This window comes from Sparassis crispa (assembly GCF_003851025.1).
Source record: "Sparassis crispa DNA, contig_000002F, whole genome shotgun sequence".
NCBI classification, from domain to species: Eukaryota; Fungi; Basidiomycota; class Agaricomycetes; order Polyporales; family Sparassidaceae; genus Sparassis; species Sparassis crispa.
Window position 1 is genome coordinate 3,387,652 of NW_020939749.1, and position 18,979 is coordinate 3,406,630.

Sequence of the window (18,979 nt, forward strand, 5' to 3'; positions counted from 1 at the left end):
CTGGGATATCACTAGCAGGAGGCTAAGCGCCGCTGGGACTGGCGGCAGCCTCAGCCGCAGCTCGCGAAGCGGCGGCAGCCTCAGCCTCCGCCCGTTGAGCCCTCAGTAGCACATCCTGTGCTGCCATCGTCCACTCCTCGAATTGCTGCGCAGATACCTTTGCTTTAAATTCCGTCTTCTTGGCCTCAAAGAGGGCCTGCAACTTCTCGTGCTGCTCGCGAAGCCGGATGAGGAATGTTGCGAAGTGGAATGCTTGGAGAGGCTTGGAGAGGTCGAACGTGCAGACATTCCGTTCTATGACATATATTTTCTGCGATAACAAAGCAACTGAGGTTAGATCCAGTTGCGATCATATTAAATAATGGACTCGCCTTTGTTTGCGGTGACTGCCACGAAAGCAGAACAGCGCCCACCACCCCATTTGTGACCAGCGCGAAGACCGGGTGTCCCTCGATGCCGAGCACCGCGAGGAATGTGACTGAAGCCACGCAGTAGAACCGTCCCTGGTTAAGGGACTTCGCCTGGTCCTCATTCCAGCGTTTGTATTCCACAACCATCACTGGTAGTAACAACTGATCTTTTGTAATCGCTTCTGGATCGACGTCCCGAGGTCTGTCACTGCTCTTGGTCGGGTCCTGCAAAACCAAGGGACTGCAGGAATTGATAAATGGATCACCCACATGTTTCTGCCAGTCAATGTTATCCGCGGCCTGTGCCCGAGAACGTGAGGCTGTTCTCTTTGGGCGAGCCGCCGGTGTTCCCGTTGACGGTTGCGAAGGAGGCTGAGATGCCAATTCATCAGATGACTTGTCCTTGTCCTTGAGTTGCGTCGTCAAGGTATGCTGTACAAGAGCCTGTTTCTTGAGAAACCTCTGAGTGGCGGGAGAGTCTTTATCATCAAAAGCATCCTTGATATGGCCGACCACAATGGCATCACATATGCCCCTGAGTGGCTCTGAGGTGGCATGATTTCTAAGAGTGTCAAGCATCTTGTCAGGTTTGACAGAAACTGACTTGAGCTGAAGAAAAAATTGCAAAGCTTGACTGGATGCTGCATCTGCCTGAGATTGCACAAGTGCTGGTGCTTCATCAAATCGAGGTGACGACAGCACAGTCAAGCAATGGTGGCGATAGCCTAAGGCCAAGTCCACCTGCTTTTGAGCCAAATCTCTCTGCAGCTCCGGTGACTTGTCATGGTCGCTGATGGAATCCACAGCCTTGTTTCGAGGGAAGGTGAGCTCTCGTTCAAACCTGCATATCCCAAGGTGAGCTCGATGATGAGAGCTGTAATTAGAGTATTCACTCACAGAACATATGGTGAAACAATGCGGTCAGAATCTGGGACGCAGAATTGGAGAAGCATTTTGTCCCAGTCATATCTCGCCTCCGCTTCATTAACAGGGAGACCAGACAAGGCTACATGGCGGCCATAAGCACCCGCCGATGCATAGAGGATGGTAGAGAATCGACTCGATAGGATGGCCAGATGCGATGGATCTAATTTGGCTGGTTTCTGATTTGGTGCAAATGTCAAATAGTTCTCGAACAAGACCCTCTGAATCTTTTGAACAGCTTTGTCTACTGGTGGCATTTTGTCCTGGTTTAAATCAGCACAAGGAGTTGATATCTGATGCAGAATCGGAATATCCACTAGGGTTGACCATGCTCGACTGGGCCATGCAAATTCAATGACAACCTTGTTATACACATCAATCTTCTGATTGATTTCGTCCGCATCTTCAGCGCCGTCAGGCACCTTGATCAGACCAATCGGGAAAGCCTTTCTCTCAAACAGCCAGGTCGCAGGCGTCACCAGCCCGTCGAATGCAACTGAAGTCGTCCTCGCTAATCTGGACACAGAATCAGTGGCATACAATATGACCGCACGTACACTCACCTGGAACTCGATCTATCGGTCCGCGTGGCAGATTCACTCCTGCTTTTCCGACCCTTCGGTTCCGACTTTTGCGAGGCCTTGTCGTCTTTAAGGCTCTGTGACTTCACGCTGTCTTGCTCTACACCGGTGCGCGACGTCTTGGAGTCACTTCCGGTCTGAGACGTCGGACCACGCGTAGCAGATCGACCGCGACTTTATGATTGCGAGAAGAGATGGATCAGTCATGAACGATCACCGAGGTAGGGCTTCTCATACCTTTCAGTAGTCGTGGGTTTCCCCGGGCTTTCGATGATGCTTGGTAGTTTACTCATCTCCGATGTGGGTGGAGTCGAAAGGTCAATCTCAACCTCGTTGTTGCCTCTGAGAGGGAAGGAAGGTGAGTTGGATGCATCTATCGATGTCTTATCAAGCTGCTCACCCTTCGCCGCGCGCATCAATTGTTCTTGCCCAATGCGCTACCCGTGTCCCCAGATCACCATTGTCACACTGATCCTCATGTTCGTTCACATAGTCAGATCTCCAGTGATACGCATCGATAGCTGGTCGATGCTTCAACTTCGACACTATCCGCTGGCAGTGCGCATCTAGACCTAGCACAATCTGTGCTAGCGTGAGTGCCGATCGTGTGTCCGTGAGATCAAAATTCCCTATTGTTGCCCCAGAATGCGTACTGGCACACGCGATGTGCACAGCTGGCTGCAGAGTTATCAGCATTAAATCGACAATGAAGCCGAGCAGACCAACCAAGCAGTCACTGTCCATTTCCGTGCCGACCCAGGCGAGTAAAATACGGGCTACAGTACCAAACTTCGAGATCTCGAAGCCGACCACGGGTTCATCGATATCCCAGATGCGGCGCTGATATGCGACACTAGTCACCAGGGACCGGATATTGTCCGCGTCAGCCACGCAGATCATAGGCAAAACGACGAAAGATCGCCGGCCGGACCCGCTCAGCACGTGCGCATCGAAAGGGACGTCGATAGAGGGTCCACTGAGTTCTTGGGAGGTTTCGTCGGTGCTCTCCTGATCCTCATCGGCGTAGTCGCCCTCAGAGTCTACCGTAGAGCGAGTGCCGTCAATAGAGAGATCCATGGAATTATGTGAGGTCGATCCATCTGTGCCGTCGGATTGCGACGGAGTGCCATCGGAGGGTGCGTCAACATCCATGGCGTTCGACGACGAGCAGGAGCGAGAAAATCCGCTTTCGTCCACGACGTGAGAGATGAGAATAGTTGCAACACCATCGAATGCGACTTGGCTCGATCGTGGGGACACCCGTGGCAGAACAAACGATGCTCCATTCCTGTTATGAGGTCAAAAATCGAAATCGAGCAATTCAGGGTATGAGAATACACGAACAAGTAGCAAGACTCTGGTGAGCATACCATTCCGATTCCCTTGAAGAGTGAAGACCACAAAGTAACCGTTGGCCGAGGTCGGCCACAGTCCTCGAGAGATTCGAGTTCACGAAGAGCCGCCACAGTCGACAAGACTAAGTCGAACACCTCATGGACACGCGATACGAATTGACCGCTGGGCATTAAAGCTCCTTGGTATGGTGTATCTTGACGTAGCTCGTCCAAGAGATGAGTAGCGATCGAGGAGACGAAAGGCCAGGGTCCAGTAGAGATATACTCGGGAAGAGGTTGGGAGAGCAGAAGAGCAACTTCTTGAGCCTGAGGAGGCCATTCGGAAGAGTCAGCTATGTCGTGCAACACGGGAGAGGGGCAAAACATTTCGAGAGAGAAAATAAAGACGAGGTTGCGCCTTCAAAGTGAAGTTGACTCTCTACCATCACGGTCGAGGTGGAAACACGGTGTGACTGTATGTGACGCGTCGCGAGTTCGTCACGGTTTAGTGTTCGTTTTGGGCATTGAGATTGATCTTCTGCTCAAGCTCCTTGTATATGCAGGCCTAGTACAAAATCTCTACAGGAAGAATAACAGGACAGCTATATCAGCCGCCACCAAGAACGCATCCAAGCCGGGGGGCTGTCAGAGTACAGCTGCCCCCTGTGTCGTTACGCTTACTCCAAAAAGAAAAGAAAAAAGAACGCATCCAAGCCACCAGGCGGGCATGGTGCACCCGCAATTAGCTGGTATGCTGTCAAACTTCGACGCGTCGTTCTGCGTTCGTTGTCATTCCACTGCGCTATCCGCAATGTCATTCCACCGTGATATCCGCAGTGTGGGTGACCGAGGTGTTTCATTCTGTCTCCCGCTGACATTACCTGGCATGTTCGTCTTCTTCGACATACATATACAATGTCGGGCCTCTGCGAGCACACTATCTTCTGGCCTCTCCCTAACACGGATGCGTTGCCCGCTGCCTGACGGTTGAATTTAGCTAATTTCGTCGTCTCTCTAGATCTCTTTACTGGCACATGATGACCTCGGTTGTTGCTTCAACTGCTGTACAAGGACAGTACGTCGTTGCACATGATGCCGCTTTCTGGGTCCGCGCCCTCCGCCCTCTATCAATTCAAACTCAGTTACGTCCGGGTACACTACACCTATCGCCTGTGTGCCAAAAGAACAACTCGGGATACCATCACTAGCATTAAGGCTCAAGGATCGTATGTTCTCTTCGTCCATCAGATTTCAAGTTTGTACAGCAGCGCATACTTCCGGCCCTCCTGCGAAGGTTTCTGAGTATCGTTTATTCAACGGCTCGACAGTACGTTTCCGTTCGCAGATCTGAAAGGAGCATTTGGCGACGATGCTTCCGTACCAGATTCGTGGCTTCACGGAGCGACTTTTTCGTTTTTCGTTCCTCATCTGCATAGAGTCATAAAATGCGGTTAATCCAGAATTGGATCACATCGATTTGGACGCCACATCCTCACATTCTCGCTACTGTGTCACATCGTCCGACTCATCGCGATGAAGGGCCCGGTTTGCATTAGAGAGTTGATTCCCAGGCTCCTAGAGTGCAGAGCTGAACTCAGAATAACCGTAGCTCCGGAGATGCCTGCTACGCTGCTCCAACAGGCCCGTGTACTGTTGGTGTGGTGTAGCATGCAGCCGCGACCGTACGGCATCACTAGCCATCGGAGGGAACGAAGGAGAGGATTGGCGGCACTAAGCGGAGGCTGTAGGCTCTTATATACCTCCTCTTCTGCGCCATTCCAAATGCCCGTGGGTATAAGAGTACAGAGAAATTGATCTCATTGCGCCTTACCTACCGTCCCAGGGAAGTCGTTTGTGAATATATTCCAGTTACGTCATCGAAGAGGACTTCTCCTGGTAGTGCTCAGCTTATCGCGAGTCTCTAACTGCACATCACCCTCTCACTCAGCCACTAACGGCCTGAAAAGTGAGAACGAGCGCAGTACATGTACGTCAGGTCCTCAACTTTCGAAATACAACAGAAATCGTTGAAGGCGGCGTCAGCGAACGCTTGCGTCGGTCTAGTCCCGTCTCCGAAAATTAAATTCAATATTCTCCTTTCTGTATGAATTATGTAGATACACGAAGGACGCAAAAGAAACTACTTAGCACGCTTAACCCAGGCACCATGGAATCCCATGGGCACATGCGTCTGCATCTCAGCCCGAGCCTCCTCCTTCAGATCTTTCGCGTTCAATATCACCAGCATGCTCTTCTGCGCGTCGGCGTCCAGAACAACGCTGAGAACAACACCTTCGTCCTCCCCACCGCGCGGATTAGAGCCTGGACGCGGAATGAAGATCGGCTCTCCGGGGACATATCCAGGTGCGCCCCAGAGCTTCGGCTTAGCAGTGAGATCGAACATGTCCAGTTTGATGATCCTGTCCGCGAAAGACTGCACCGTCGGGTCTGCTTTGTTGATTCCGTAACTGATACACGTCATAATGTGAGTTTATTCCGAGCTGTGGAGGAGACCAACACGTACGCGTAGCGATACGGCTTGTAGTACAACGCTGGATGAATCGTCGGCAACTCAATATTGAGTTCATGTGCCAACGTAAACTCGATCTCGGCCGGGCGAATATGTCCCTTGTTTTGGCCAACGTCCTTTAGCACATAACGCCGTGCACGGGTCAGCCGCGCATAAATGTTCTCATCAAGGTTCCTCAGATTGTCGAGATAGAGAAGGTCGATCACGGAGTGATTATCGTAGACAGCAAGATCAATAACTATGTCGTCAGCGCCGGAGTCGTAGGAGTTGAGCTTGTGGAAGTTGAAGAAAGGGGGAGCCTAAGCGCCACGAATTAATGCACGCTAGGGTACACCTGAGAATATGATACTTGCATTAAACTTCGCCACAACTCCGCCATCGTTCCGGTCAATGACATAGAAGAGTGTATCTCTTTTCGGATCCCATTTTTTGAACGATCCCGCCAAATTTCGGTTCAGTCCAACAGATACGCCGTAGCTGAAAGATACCAGGCTATCAGTCACCAACCTCGGCAGAAAGAAGGCGAGGCGGATAACTTACCATGAAAAGTCGGCTTGCCAGACACACAACACCACGTACTTCTGCGTCATCGCAAACGAATGCAAGTATGCAGCTGGAGCGTCACGGATCTCTGCCAGAATATCGACGGTGTGACCTTTGGTCTGAGGCGGCTTGCCGTCCTCTGGGCGAATCCTGAAGACCTTGTAAGTCGGCGAGGGACCCAACTTCAGCGTGAAGTTGAAGAATTCCCCAGTTGTCGGGTCGTGGCAAGAATGTGCGGCACTAATCTGCCCGTCGAGACGCGGGTCGAGCTGAGTGTAAGTCATGACGCGCAGCGGATCCAGCGTCTCGGGATGGAGAATCTGAAGCGCATTCTGGTCGCTCTTGGCTACCAGGTTCCTCAGGCTTGGGGTGGTGGACGCGGAATGATGCGCGGCAATCCCGGGCATGTTTGGCGTCAGAGTGACGGAAATGTTTGCCTCGTCTGGGGCGCACTTCCCTGCCCGACGCGGCGCCTCCGTGTTGGGTTTAAACAAGGTAAAGAACTTGGAGAAGAGCGTCTCGCACGGGTCCTGCACACCGAACGTTACGGTTGGAATGGTACCAGCCCTGGAAATGCGGGACTGGAGGCCCTCCGCGGTAGAGTGATTGCGATATTGCACAGAGCCGTCTGGCATGATTTCGAAGCGGTGGGTGAGGCCGAGGCCGTCGAACCAGTGGCGGATGTTGACGGAATGGCCCCGTGCGGACCCAGAGGCTACTCTGAAAGTCCCTGGGCCCGTGCGATAGAGTGACCCTGTCAGCCAGGGAGGAATGCGGCCTCGGACGTGAAGGGTAATTGGCTCCCGCTGCTCAGTGGCGTTTTCGAAGACGAGCGCGTGGCCTATGTTGGTCGATGCTGCAACCAGAGTTGGCTCGGGATGAGAAGTAAGTGTAGCCATGGTAGAAGATTGAACGATATGTTCATGACTAGTAGCTGTAAACACGGTAGATTATGAACGAATATCACCCGCAGCAAGTATAGGGGTAGAGCTCGGGATCGACTCGGAGTCTCGGAGACACACCGAGCATTGACGTCGGTGGCAACATCAAGAGGCCAATCAGCTTGTATCAAGTAGCCAAGTCAAAGTCGCGGCCAAGCGCAGCATCTCGGCGAGGAAGTATCTTGTGATCGAGTAAACAAAACTAAGTGGTGTGTTGAACTTGAACGCCTGCCTTATCTGAACATTTCCCGACACTTGGCGTGGTGTTGGACGACACATGTCCCTTCTTACCAATACTTGAGATGCGGGCATCATGATCATGAGGCTGCCTTTTGTGACGGAAAGAGTGTACCCAGCGTCTAGGTCACGCCCGGTCGCCCCATACTAGTAGCCCCATAGCTGGATGAACACGTTGGGCTGAAGATTTCGCTTACTGTTAGAAATCGCGCCTTAGTTCCCAAATAGGAAGGTAGTGATGGCGGGTCAAGATGCGTCGGGGCGCGTTATTTTGCGTCCTAAAATAGATTTCTGTATATATACAGTTCTAGACGCTCCACTTTATATAAGCAAATTTCCTTCTTTGTCTTTCTTTGTAATCATGCCCTCGGCTTGTCTGCCCTTGGGCGCTCCCCAATTTCTGGAGCTCCAGAAATTTGGGCGCTACTTTCCAACACTCCCCCTCAAGCCGATGGGCATTCCGAGCTTCTTTGTGAGCTTCTCGTGCCTCGGCTTAGGGAGTGATTTTGTTAGGATATCCGCTATCATGTCCTCCGTGGGACAGTAGTGGATATCAATATATTTATCCCTCAATTTTTCGCGCACATAATGATGCTTTACATCAAAGTGTTTTGATTTCGCGTGGAATTGGGGATCACGTGCGATTGAGATCGCCGCTGTATTATCCTCGAATAAAATTGTAGGATCTTGTTGCTCGAAACCTATTTCTTTGAATAGTGTTCGGAGCCACACGGCTTCTTTTGCCGCTTCGGCGGATGCCATGTATTCGGCTTCCGTGGTGGATGACGCGACCGTGGTTTGCTTCTTTGAGCTCCACGTGATCGTGCCATTTCCTAATTTAAATAAATATCCCGAGATTGATTTGCGATCTCGGATATCGTTCGCATAGTCTGCATCTGAGTAGCCCACAAATATGGATTGATCTTCGGGCTTGACATCTGCAATTGGCCCGTAGATTATTCCAAGTTCTCGCGTTCCGGATAGATAGCGGAGGACGCGTTTAGCAGCAGTCCAATGAGCCATTCCGGGATTGGCAGTAAATGAGCTAAGCCGTTGCACGGCGTGAGCAATGTCTGGTCTCGTGGCAATTGCCGCGTACATCAGTGATCCGACGAGCGATGCATATCCGTTGTCTCGGTTGCATTCGTCATCAGTTTCGGGTTCTTCTTTTTCAAGCACTGTATTTGGATCAAGAGGCATCCCGACCGTGTTGGCGTTCGTAAGCCCATTCTTGTGTAGGATAGACTCAATATATTTTGTCTGAGAGATTTTGATTGTCCGCTTTGAACGGTCTCTCTCAATTTCTATCCCCACAATTTTTCGGGGTTCGCCAAGGTCGGTAACTTCGAACATATTTCGGAGTTCCCTCTTCAATTGGTCCATCAGTGCGCAATCATTGGTGAATATTAATAGGTCGTCTACCCAAACGGTGACGATTTCTATCTTATCACCTTTGATCCGAATGTATGCACATGGATCCGAGAATAGGCGCTTGAATCCCGCGTCTAGTAACTTGCGGTTCAGCACGATATTCCATTCTCGGCCAGACTGCTTTAGCCCATAGAGGGTTTTCTTTAATTTACATACGCGGTATGTTCCATCGCTGTATCCTTCGGGTTGCCGCATATACACTTCTTCTTTGAGAGTTCCATTGAGATAGGCGCCTTTCACGTCCATCTGTCCGATCTCCCAATCTAAGATTGCGGCTAGCCCGAGGATAGCTCGAATGGTTTCGAGGCGGACTACGGGCGCGAACGTCTCGGTATAGTCCATGCCTGGGATTTGAGAATATCCCTTCACAACCAGGCGGGCTTTGTATTTGATTATTTCACCCTCTTTGTTTGTTTTCTTAACTAGAACCCATTTATTTCCTACGGGTTTTCGATCTTCGGGAGGTTCCACTAACTCCCAAGTCTCCATACCCTGTAGTTGATTGAGTTCCGTCTGGACTGCCTGTTCCCATTTGGGCCACTCGAGTGATCTCTTGGCATCACTGAGCGTCTTTGGCTCATCCGCATCCGCATTTCCGTGGGCGCTCATCGCAATATAGACTAATTCGGCATTTGATTTATCTGGATCATTATCCAGATCTTCGTCTGCCTCTGGGTTGTGCATTAGACGGTAATCATGCTGAACTGTCTTTCTTCTGGTTCGTCTGGGCTGGCTTGGTGCGTCCGTCCCGCTTTCCTCGCGTTGATCAGGATCATCATCCTGTCTGCGCTTTCGCGGATTTTTGGCAGGTGACTGTGGCGCGGAAGTTCCTAACTCCCCCTCGCGCTGCACGTCTGCGGTCGTTGTGAGGTTTGGGACTTCGGGTCTTCTTTCCGCATGCGGCACGTCTGACGCATTGCTAGGTAAAGTGCCCGGAAATATATTTTGCTCCCCCTCACGCTGTGCTGTGAGGATAGGTACGTCGGATCCTATTTGCTCTTGTGGCACGTGAGGCGCGTTACCGGGCAAATGGTCCGGGGAATTCGAAGAAAATTGGAAATTACGCGAGATTTTAATCTGGCGCGTATGTGCATCATAATATTTGATGGCTTTGGGTCCGTCCATGTATCCAACAAAAATATACTTGTTGGCACGGGGCGCTAGCTTTGATAGTGTTGCGTCCTCCGTGAGGACCCATACGGGGGAACCGAATTCTTGTAGGTACGAGATATTTGGTTTCGTCCCATTCCATTTTTCTTCGGGAGTTGCCCCATTTAACGCCTGGGTAGGCGATCTATTTTTAATATAGACTGCGTGAGCAATCGCTTCAGCCCAAAGATAACGAGGTAGATCTCTCGCATAGATCATCGCGCGCGCTAGTCTAAGCAGTGTGCGATTCAATCTCTCAGAGACTCCGTTCTGGGATGGTGAGTACGGCGCAGTCGGACCCATCTCGATCCCTTTCATTTGACACCAGTTAATTAATTCGGTGTTCATATATTCTCGACCGTTGTCGAGCCTGAGTCGCAAGGGTTTATTTCCAAACTTGCGCTCGATATAGGTAATATAATTCTTTACCTTTTCAGTTACTTCATCTTTATGCCTCATAAATAGTACTGTACTTCGACGACTGTAATCATCGGTAAATGTAATAAAATATTTCCACCCTTGTAGAGCGGCTGTCTGCGCAGGTCCCCACACATCCGTGTGTGTTAATTCTCCGGGTACCTTGCTGCATTCATCCGTCTCTTTGGGAAATGGCTTCCGCGTTGCCTTTGCTTGGATGCACGCCTCGCAATTAATTTCATCTGGGCTTGGCGAGATTTCTAGGCCATCAACAAGCCCTTCGCGATATAATCGCGTAAGCGCTGGTTTCCCGATATGGCCATAGATCTTGTGCCACTCTTCTCAGGTATGCGGGCCGTATTCCTTAGCAGTATAGGTTCGCGCAGGTTGTGGAACTATTGGACGCAATTTCAATGAATATAGTCGTCCATTTTTCTTGCCTATAGCAAGAGTGTGTTTATTTTTATCTATTAGTATTGCACGACTATTACCCATAAGTACTCTTCCTCCCGCATCGTCCAAACGCGTGATGGAGAGGAGGCTATTGGGTGCTGTCGGCGCATACAGTACACTGTGGAGACGGAATTTCACTTTCCGGTCTCCTACTTTACTTTCGACATCGACCATACCGCGGCCCAATGCCTGCGTTGGTTGCGGTCCGATGCCCGTGATCGCGTGATCTTCGAGCGCCTGATAGGTCGCGAAGACTTCACGACGATTTGTAATGTGCGAAGTTGTCCCGGAGTCGGCAAACCACTCATAGAAAGAAGCGATTTCGCCATCAGATCCGAGAGATACAGTGTCGCTATCATTATCGTAGGCTATTTTTGCCTCATCCTCTTTTGATTCGACCTCGCACGCTTCGTAAGCACGTTCCGTCTTTTGCCGTTTCATCGGCGGGCCCTGTCCGGCTTTGCCGCCGCCTTTAGCCCAACAATCCGTGGCCTTATGCCCGAATTTTCCGCAATTCATACATTTGACCTTGTCGCGGTGCCGACACTCGTTACCAAGATGTCCCGGCTTTCCGCAGATCGAACATTTTTTGTATTCCCCAAAGGGGCGCTTCTTTCCTTTGGCAACCATGGCTTGGTCCGAGGATTGACCGCGCTCGCCACGCTCGTGCCTTCGCCTATTTTCATCAAGAATGATGGCAATCAATTCTTGTGATGTAAGCTGAGGGCGCACGTTGTCAGCACCTTCGGCGCCAACATTGCCGCCCACGGCGCCAAAGTAAGAGCTGAGGAAAGAGTCCCAGCTCTCCGGTAATGAGGTAGCCAGAATGAGCCGGAAATCTTCGTCGGAAACAACCTTCCCCATTAGGTGGAGTTGTTCCTGGATCTGTCGTAGCTGTGTAATGTGACTGGAGATATTATCTTCTTCCTTGGCTTGCATCCGGTAAAAACGCCGGCACAGCGCGAGAATTCCATGCTGTCCACGCTGTTCCTTGACTGTGCGAAGCTGCTCCCACATGGCCCGTGCCGTCTCGGCTCCAGCGATGTGCATCATCTGGGAATCTCCCAGTGATAGCACAATTACGTTCTGGGCCTTGAGGTCCTTCTCTCCCCAGGCGCTAATCTCCGCCTCTCTCGCTGCCCTATTGGCCGGGTCATTACTCGGCTGCGGCTTCGGTGTCTTTCCGGTCACATACTCCTGGAGACCCTTATCATTAAGGATGGCCTCGACGCGGCGCTTCCACGGGAGCCAATTGTCTTCCTTCAGGAGCGGGATCCGGTAAGCATTGCTATTGCTCGTATTATCAGCGCTGGTCGACATTATTTGTTCTCGTACTAGTAAGGGGGTAACAATTTTTGTAGCCACAATAGGGGCTGTTGTTATCCAAGTATTTATTGGCTAGAGCCGGGGCTCATAACCTGTTAGAAATCGCGCCTTAGTTCCCAAATAGGAAGGTAGTGATGGCGGGTCAAGATGCGTCAGGGCGCGTTATTTTGCGTCCTAAAATAGATTTCTGTATATATACAGTTCTAGACGCTCCACTTTATATAAGCAAATTTCCTTCTTTGTCTTTCTTTGTAATCATGCCCTCGGCTTGTCTGCCCTTGGGCGCTCCCCAATTTCTGGAGCTCCAGAAATTTGGGCGCTACTTTCCAACACTTACTATCGGAGTCTCGGAAAGCGGCGAGACCTAATAATATTTCGGGGGGAAGTACACACTGCCCCCTTCAGCGCATTCCTCGCGCTCTTTTATGTACATCGGTGGAGTCTGGTGGAGCCTCGCATTAAGTGCTTGGCTATCGTCACTATGAATTCATAACTACATATGTGGACGAACCGCTGTGGAGTAATGACGTCGAGACTCGTATCGTACAAATACAGAAGATTAACATACATATCGGGTCGGAGTAAATACTGGCAAATATCCAAGTCCAACATTACCCCCTCGTTAAGATCTTTCGTCCTCGAAAGAAGGAACATCAACTAACTATCGTACACAAGAGCATCTCAGTGATAAAAGAAGACAAAATAATTACCGGTACAAGAGACATCGTTTTTCTGGAGCCTCCAGCAAAAATAAGCGTGTGAAACAAACAATGACAAACATACGTTCAGTGCTGTCCTCGACGTCTCGCAAGGTCAGCTTTTCGTCTCGCTTCAGCATCCTTTCGCTGTAAATCTGCACTCGCATACCATAATGGCGGCTCGGGATCAAGTTTTGAAGGTAAGTACCGTTTCAATCGCTCTCCATTGTAGAGTCGACGGAGGATATATCCGTTGCGGGTGCTAAGCTGATACGTGTTTTTATCAGTGACATCTCGGATAATGAACGGTCCATCCCAGCGCGGGTGGATTTTCGAATCAGGTTCTGACCTTCGAAGAACAAGATCTCCAATTCCCAAAGCACGCTCGCGATAGGAACTTTCGCGGCGTTCGGCCTGTTCTTCAAGGCGGTGCCTAGCACGTTCATTAGCCTCTTCGCGGAGGCGCTCCAAGTCCTGGATATGTTCAAGTCGTTCGTTCTGTAGCTGACCGATCTCCTCATCGGTAGGAGGCACTTGAATAGTGTCAGCAACGAGATCGTGAGGCAGACGAGGCGTGCACCCGTAAGTCAAATAAAATGCGGAGGTCCCCGAGCGGCGATTGATATGTGCGCGATGCGCCAGCAAGGCATCGTCAACGTAAGTATCCCAATTACCTTGCGAATTCGGGGCACAATAGCGCATTAACATCTCTTCCAGCTCGTAGTTGAAACGCTCAAGGCGGCCATTCGTTTGCGGGTGGTAGGGCGTCGTGCGAAGGTAATTGACTGAAAGACGGTGGAGGAAATTTTGAACCAGGTAGGATATAAATTCTTCACCGTTATCGGTCAGGATACTCAAAGGTTTCCCATGCGCAGTAATAATTTTCTTCAGCATTGAAACAACAGCTTCCTTCGAGCGTTGCGGGAGTGGATCTGTGTAGGTCCAACCAGTGCCGTGGTCCATTGTGGTCAATAAATATGCATTACCGGCGGCTGTGCGCGGGAGGGGACCGACGAAATCAAGAGCCCAACGGCTCCAAGCTCCAACGCGTGGAAGAGGATGCAAAGGTTGAGTCGGGACAGGGCCACTGTGCGAGAATTGACAATGATCACAGGTGCGAATAACGAAATCGACAACCTCCGAAAGATCGGGCAGCCAGGCACGGTCCTTAATGGCTTCAACAACCGGTCGGAAACCAAGGTGACCAAGATCCTGATGAACATTCCGTACTAACATCTCCGATTGCTCGAAATTCATAGGAACCACCAAGACCTTATTATCGAGAAGGCGATACATCACATCGCCACGCATGAAGAAGCCGCGCTGGTCAGGACTAGAGTCACCACTATCGGCTTTCGCGCGTAAGCTATCATACCATTTTTTCAGTGTCTGGTACACTGACCTAGGTTCTTCTGTCTGTTCTCGAGATGATTTGGGTGCCGGTTCGGCGTGGTTGTTGCAATACAACCATTCTTCGGAACCAAAAATCAAATCCGCACTATTCGTGCGTGGAAGCGTAGGTGCTGGCGCCACAGTCATAGGATGAGCAAAGAGCGGGCCCAATGTATCGGAATCCAGTATGTCTTCACCGTCGCGTCGTGATAATGCATCAGCGGCGAGCTGATGCTTCCCTGGACGATAGACAATCTTCACGTCAAAATGGGCGATATTGTCGGCAAAGCGCTGTAAATGACGGCCGAGACTCTTTTGAGTAAGAAAGTATTTCAATGATTCATGATCTGTCCTGACGACGATAGGTGACCCCTCGATGTAGGCGCGCCATTTTTGAAGTAAATAATCAATGGCCAGCATCTCGCGCTCCTGCGCAGAATATCTCTGTTCGGTTGGTGTCAAACGACGAGATTCATAGGCAATAGGGCGAAGATTGCGATCACGGAACTCGAAGCGAGTGTCAGAAGAATCACTATTCCTTCCCCCTTCGGTAGACGCTTCGAGTGGATAAGATGTCTGTTGCAAAACTCCTCCGATACATTCGCCGGACGCGTCGCTATCAATGACGAAAACTCGCCATGGAACTGGATAGATAAGCAGAGGCGGACTGGTGAGATGCTGTTTTAAATTTTGAAATGCCTGCGCACAACTTTCAGGCCATTCAATAGTCGATCCCTTCTGCGGACGTCCTTTCAAGAGAGAGTAGAGAGCTCCAGCTGTCTTCGCAAAACTCCGTATGAAACGTCTGTAATAGCCAGCGATATTCAAGAAACCCCGGAGCTGAGTTATGGTCTGGGGACGAGGCCAAGTCAATATCGCTGATATCTTATCAGGGTTCGGACGTATACCTTCAGCAGAAATGATGTGTCCGAGATAGAGTAGTTTGGTAGCTCCCCATATACATTTGGCTTCATTAAGGATGAGTTCGTGTGTGGCAAGGGTGCTAAGGATGGCATCGACATGTTGGATGTGCTGCTCCAATGTCGGTGAGTAGATTATGATGTCATCGAGATAAACCATGGCGAACTTATCGAGCTGGTTACGTAGAACGTCATTCATCATGGTTTGAAAGGTGGCAGGAGCATTAACTAGCCCGAAGGGCATGACACGAAACTGGTAATGACTGAATCGAGTTTGAAATGCGGTCTTCGGTTTAGTATCGTCGGTGAGACGTACCTGCCAGTAACCTGATTTGAGGTCGAGAGACGTAAAATAATGAGCTCCCGCTAAATTTTGATATGAATCATCAATGCGCGGTAAAGGGTAACTATTGCGGATCGTCTTTTCATTCAGTAGACGATAATCGGCGCAAATCCGCATAGTTCCATCTTTCTTCCTTACCGGCATCAATGGAGATGACCAAGGGGACTCACTCGGCTCGATGACGCCTTCTGCTAGGCCTTCATTAACGAAATCCCGAATAGCTTTGTGTTCAAGTGGCGAAAACGGTCGTCCACGAGCTTGGATAGGCTGCTGATTTGAGTCCTTTAATTCTACCGAATGCATCCATTGACGCTTCGGCGGAAAGCCTACCTTTTTTCGAAATAGCTTAGGGAATTTGTTCTTCACGAAGTCCTTCAACTTTGTACCAAATGACTTCTTTTTCTCCGATCTCATATTCAAACTATCCCTTTCTTCGGCCATAACATGCAGCGGTGACTCGGCCGTTACTAATGTGGGTGACGTATGAACAGCGCCAGCTGACGAAGACTTAACCGGAGTCTGCTTACTCGGGTGAATCTCCGTGGTTCTTATGTTTCGTTCATCTGAAAGCGTCCAAGAGTTCTTCGGCCAGCAGGGTTGAGCGTTATGTCGCTTCATAAAGTTCTGACCGATGACGAGACCGTAACGAAGGTGGCTATTTGGATCAAGCACATATGCATACATTCCATACTTGATACCACCTAACATAATACGGAATTGTGCAAAGGCAGACGTCGTAGTACTGCCGGCTCCTAATATAACGCGAGTGTCAATGGGAAAAACTTCTGCACGAATCTGTCGAACGAGTTCAAGCTTGATATAAGAGCACGCTGCTCCCGTGTCGAGGATAGCATCCGTTTCATGCCATTTACGGCAATCCCAATCACCTAGTTTGACGCCATAAGACGGTAATTTTGTATGACCACTGTCAGTAAGTACAAGATTGTGCAGTTCCGGACAACCGAGCTGATCCTCGATGTCTGTCGACTCCGGCAGAGCATCTTTGAACAGCAGAGCATTCTCGAAGGCATGTAAATCTTGGCATGGACGAGAGCGCGAAGGTTGCAACTGTCGAGGCTTTCTTGGTAAGCGACAATTGCGAGCGAAGTGACCAAACCCATTACAGTTGAAACAACGTACCTGGGAATCGGTCCTGGCCCCGCTACTATTCCTCGACATAGGCTGCATCACATCGAGATCCATCGGCACTGGCCCAGTACTTGCCGCGGGCGGTGTCGATATCGAGACAGGTGGTGTGAATGATTCAGGGATGGCAGGAGAACGCTGCGGGTTTTTGCGAAAGAAGTTCTTGGCCTTTTTTGTTAGTGAGGAGCCATGATTCTGCGTGCCGCGATATAGATTCGAAAGTCGGTCGAGTTCGCGGGCGGCATGATACATCTCCTCCGGCTTGGTTGGCTTCTCGCGACGGAGATCTCTAGCGATATCGGGAGGGAGATGGCTAAGGAAATGGGAAAGCCGATCACCAAAAGTCATTTCCTGAGCAGGAATCTGGGACTCATACGTTCTAAAGTTCTCGCTGTAACGTGCAAGATTTCCTTTATACGTTATCGTGCGAAGCTCATTACGGAGGCTTTCAATTCGGAGCGGCGAATTATACTTGCCTTTGAGCCATCGCTTCATTCCATCCCAGTCCAACACTTTCCCTTGCTCCTTCATCTCCTTTTTTTGTGCGATGTAGCTGCGCATCGCATCGTCACGAAGTAAGATCGATATTTGCGTGACCCAGTCAACCGCTGAAACGTGCTGGGCTGTAAGGTAATCTTCGATAATCGAGATCCAGGCGTTCACGTCGTCCGAATCGCGTCCTCGGAAAAGCGGGAGGTCGGCCTTGATACTCGCCGGTCACGTAGCAGTCGTAGAGAGCGAAGCCGAGCTCTGTGGAGGTGCCTGCACGGTTATCTGCGCTGTAGACAGAGCATTCTGTAAGACGTTCTGCATCTGAGCAGCACTCACGGTACTTGCCTGTGCCGCGGCCGCTTCTGCAGATACCTGTGAAATCCTTTGGTCAAGCACGTCCAAAATCGGCTGCAAGGCTTGAAAACTCTCAGGCGAGACTGCGGCAGCAAGCGCTGCGAGTAACGGATGAAGGTCGGCCATAGCGCTAAATAATCAATGAAGGGATGAGGACGTACGTTGATTAAAACCCAGATAGAACAAAGACTAGAGAATGACGTAGAATAGAGGCAAAACCAATAAACAGCTGTTGAAGTCGGCAACAGGGTAAGCGTGTCGGAATGAAGGAATCAATGACCCTTCATTTGCGCAAATGAAGATTTCGCTTACTATCGGAGTCTCGGAAAGCGGCGAGACCTAATAATATTTCGGGGGTAAATACACACTGCCCCCTTCAGCGCATTCCTCGCGCTCTTTTATGTACATCGGTGGAGTCTGGTGGAGCCTCGCATTAAGTGCTTGGCTATCGTCACTATGAATTCATAACTACATATGTGGACGAACCGCTGTGGAGTAATGACGTCGAGACTCGTATCGTACAAATACAGAAGATTAACATACATATCGGGTCGGAGTAAATACTGGCAAATATCCAAGTCCAACAGGGCCAAAGGAAAATTTAATTGTATGGAAACGTCTCTTACCAGATAGCTTGCGACCACGGCGAGGGCCTCTGCTGTATTCTTCATCGGGCAGGCACAACACGATTAGATCGTGATCCTATCCAATCTGCGCGTCCACGCGTGAGCGCTGATGCCGAACTAGTACGAAGGATCTCGTTGCTGCCGCTTCCAAGCATGAAACTGCAGAATTGCAAATATGTAGGTAGTAGCGACTTTGTGCTGCAAGTGGCACTGCTGGCACAGCACGAATCCCCGAGGTAGATAGACGCGTTCAAGTTCCCCATGATCCCTCTGAACTTAAGCACAGACCGGCGTGTAAATTTGTCCTGTAACCAAAATCTTAAAGTTACGAAGAATCTTCGCTGCGTAGGGGCAACCTAAACTCCGGCTTGTGGGAACGGGGTCAAGAGCCTACAAGCATGGTCCACCAGAATTCACGGCCCTATAGCGCACGAGCCTCTCGCTCACCCGAAAATTATAATTGTGAGTGTACGAGTTAGTCGCCCAACACTTCCACCACACGATGAGTAGAGCTCGAAACAGCCAGGCAGTCTTCATCCAAAGTCCGATGTGTCAACTGAGGAGTGGACGAAGACACGGAACGGCGTATCTCTTCTTTGACCACCTGGTCTTTCACTCTTCCCAGCTCATGGCAGCCTCTCCTACTCTGCGACCATGCCGCGTATCTATTGTATTTTGAAGACTCTGTCGGCGGCGGACCAACGTGAGCATCCAACGCGTGTTCTCAAAAAC

The 18,979-nt window shown here is 50.3% G+C and overlaps 4 protein-coding genes across 4 annotated transcripts; all 4 read right to left on the reverse strand.

Annotated features, from left to right (window-relative positions):
* Nucleotides 1–22: 22 nt before the first annotated feature.
* SCP_0311480 (hypothetical protein) lies at nucleotides 23–3,636 on the reverse strand (the record flags this gene model as incomplete). Its single annotated transcript, XM_027756531.1, has 8 exons — nucleotides 23–310; nucleotides 372–1,251; nucleotides 1,308–1,850; nucleotides 1,898–2,089; nucleotides 2,153–2,257; nucleotides 2,316–2,593; nucleotides 2,642–3,203; nucleotides 3,260–3,636. The coding sequence occupies 8 exons, from the start codon at nucleotides 3,634–3,636 to the stop codon at nucleotides 23–25; spliced, it is 3,225 nt and encodes a 1,074-aa protein (XP_027612332.1).
* A 1,753-nt stretch (nucleotides 3,637–5,389) lies between these two features.
* On the reverse strand, nucleotides 5,390–7,221 carry SCP_0311490 (hypothetical protein; the record flags this gene model as incomplete). Its single annotated transcript, XM_027756532.1, has 4 exons — nucleotides 5,390–5,717; nucleotides 5,774–6,078; nucleotides 6,133–6,256; nucleotides 6,320–7,221. The coding sequence occupies 4 exons, from the start codon at nucleotides 7,219–7,221 to the stop codon at nucleotides 5,390–5,392; spliced, it is 1,659 nt and encodes a 552-aa protein (XP_027612333.1).
* A 702-nt stretch (nucleotides 7,222–7,923) lies between these two features.
* SCP_0311500 (hypothetical protein) lies at nucleotides 7,924–15,488 on the reverse strand (the record flags this gene model as incomplete). The annotated part of the gene is made up of 3 exons (XM_027756533.1): nucleotides 7,924–10,241; nucleotides 10,989–12,238; nucleotides 13,144–15,488. The coding sequence occupies 3 exons, from the start codon at nucleotides 15,486–15,488 to the stop codon at nucleotides 7,924–7,926; spliced, it is 5,913 nt and encodes a 1,970-aa protein (XP_027612334.1).
* An 893-nt stretch (nucleotides 15,489–16,381) lies between these two features.
* Nucleotides 16,382–17,908, reverse strand: SCP_0311510 (hypothetical protein; the record flags this gene model as incomplete). The annotated part of the gene is made up of 9 exons (XM_027756534.1): nucleotides 16,382–16,516; nucleotides 16,569–16,697; nucleotides 16,770–17,088; nucleotides 17,152–17,185; nucleotides 17,252–17,383; nucleotides 17,439–17,554; nucleotides 17,613–17,719; nucleotides 17,783–17,850; nucleotides 17,902–17,908. The coding sequence occupies 9 exons, from the start codon at nucleotides 17,906–17,908 to the stop codon at nucleotides 16,382–16,384; spliced, it is 1,047 nt and encodes a 348-aa protein (XP_027612335.1).
* Between the last annotated feature and the right edge of the window lie 1,071 nt (nucleotides 17,909–18,979).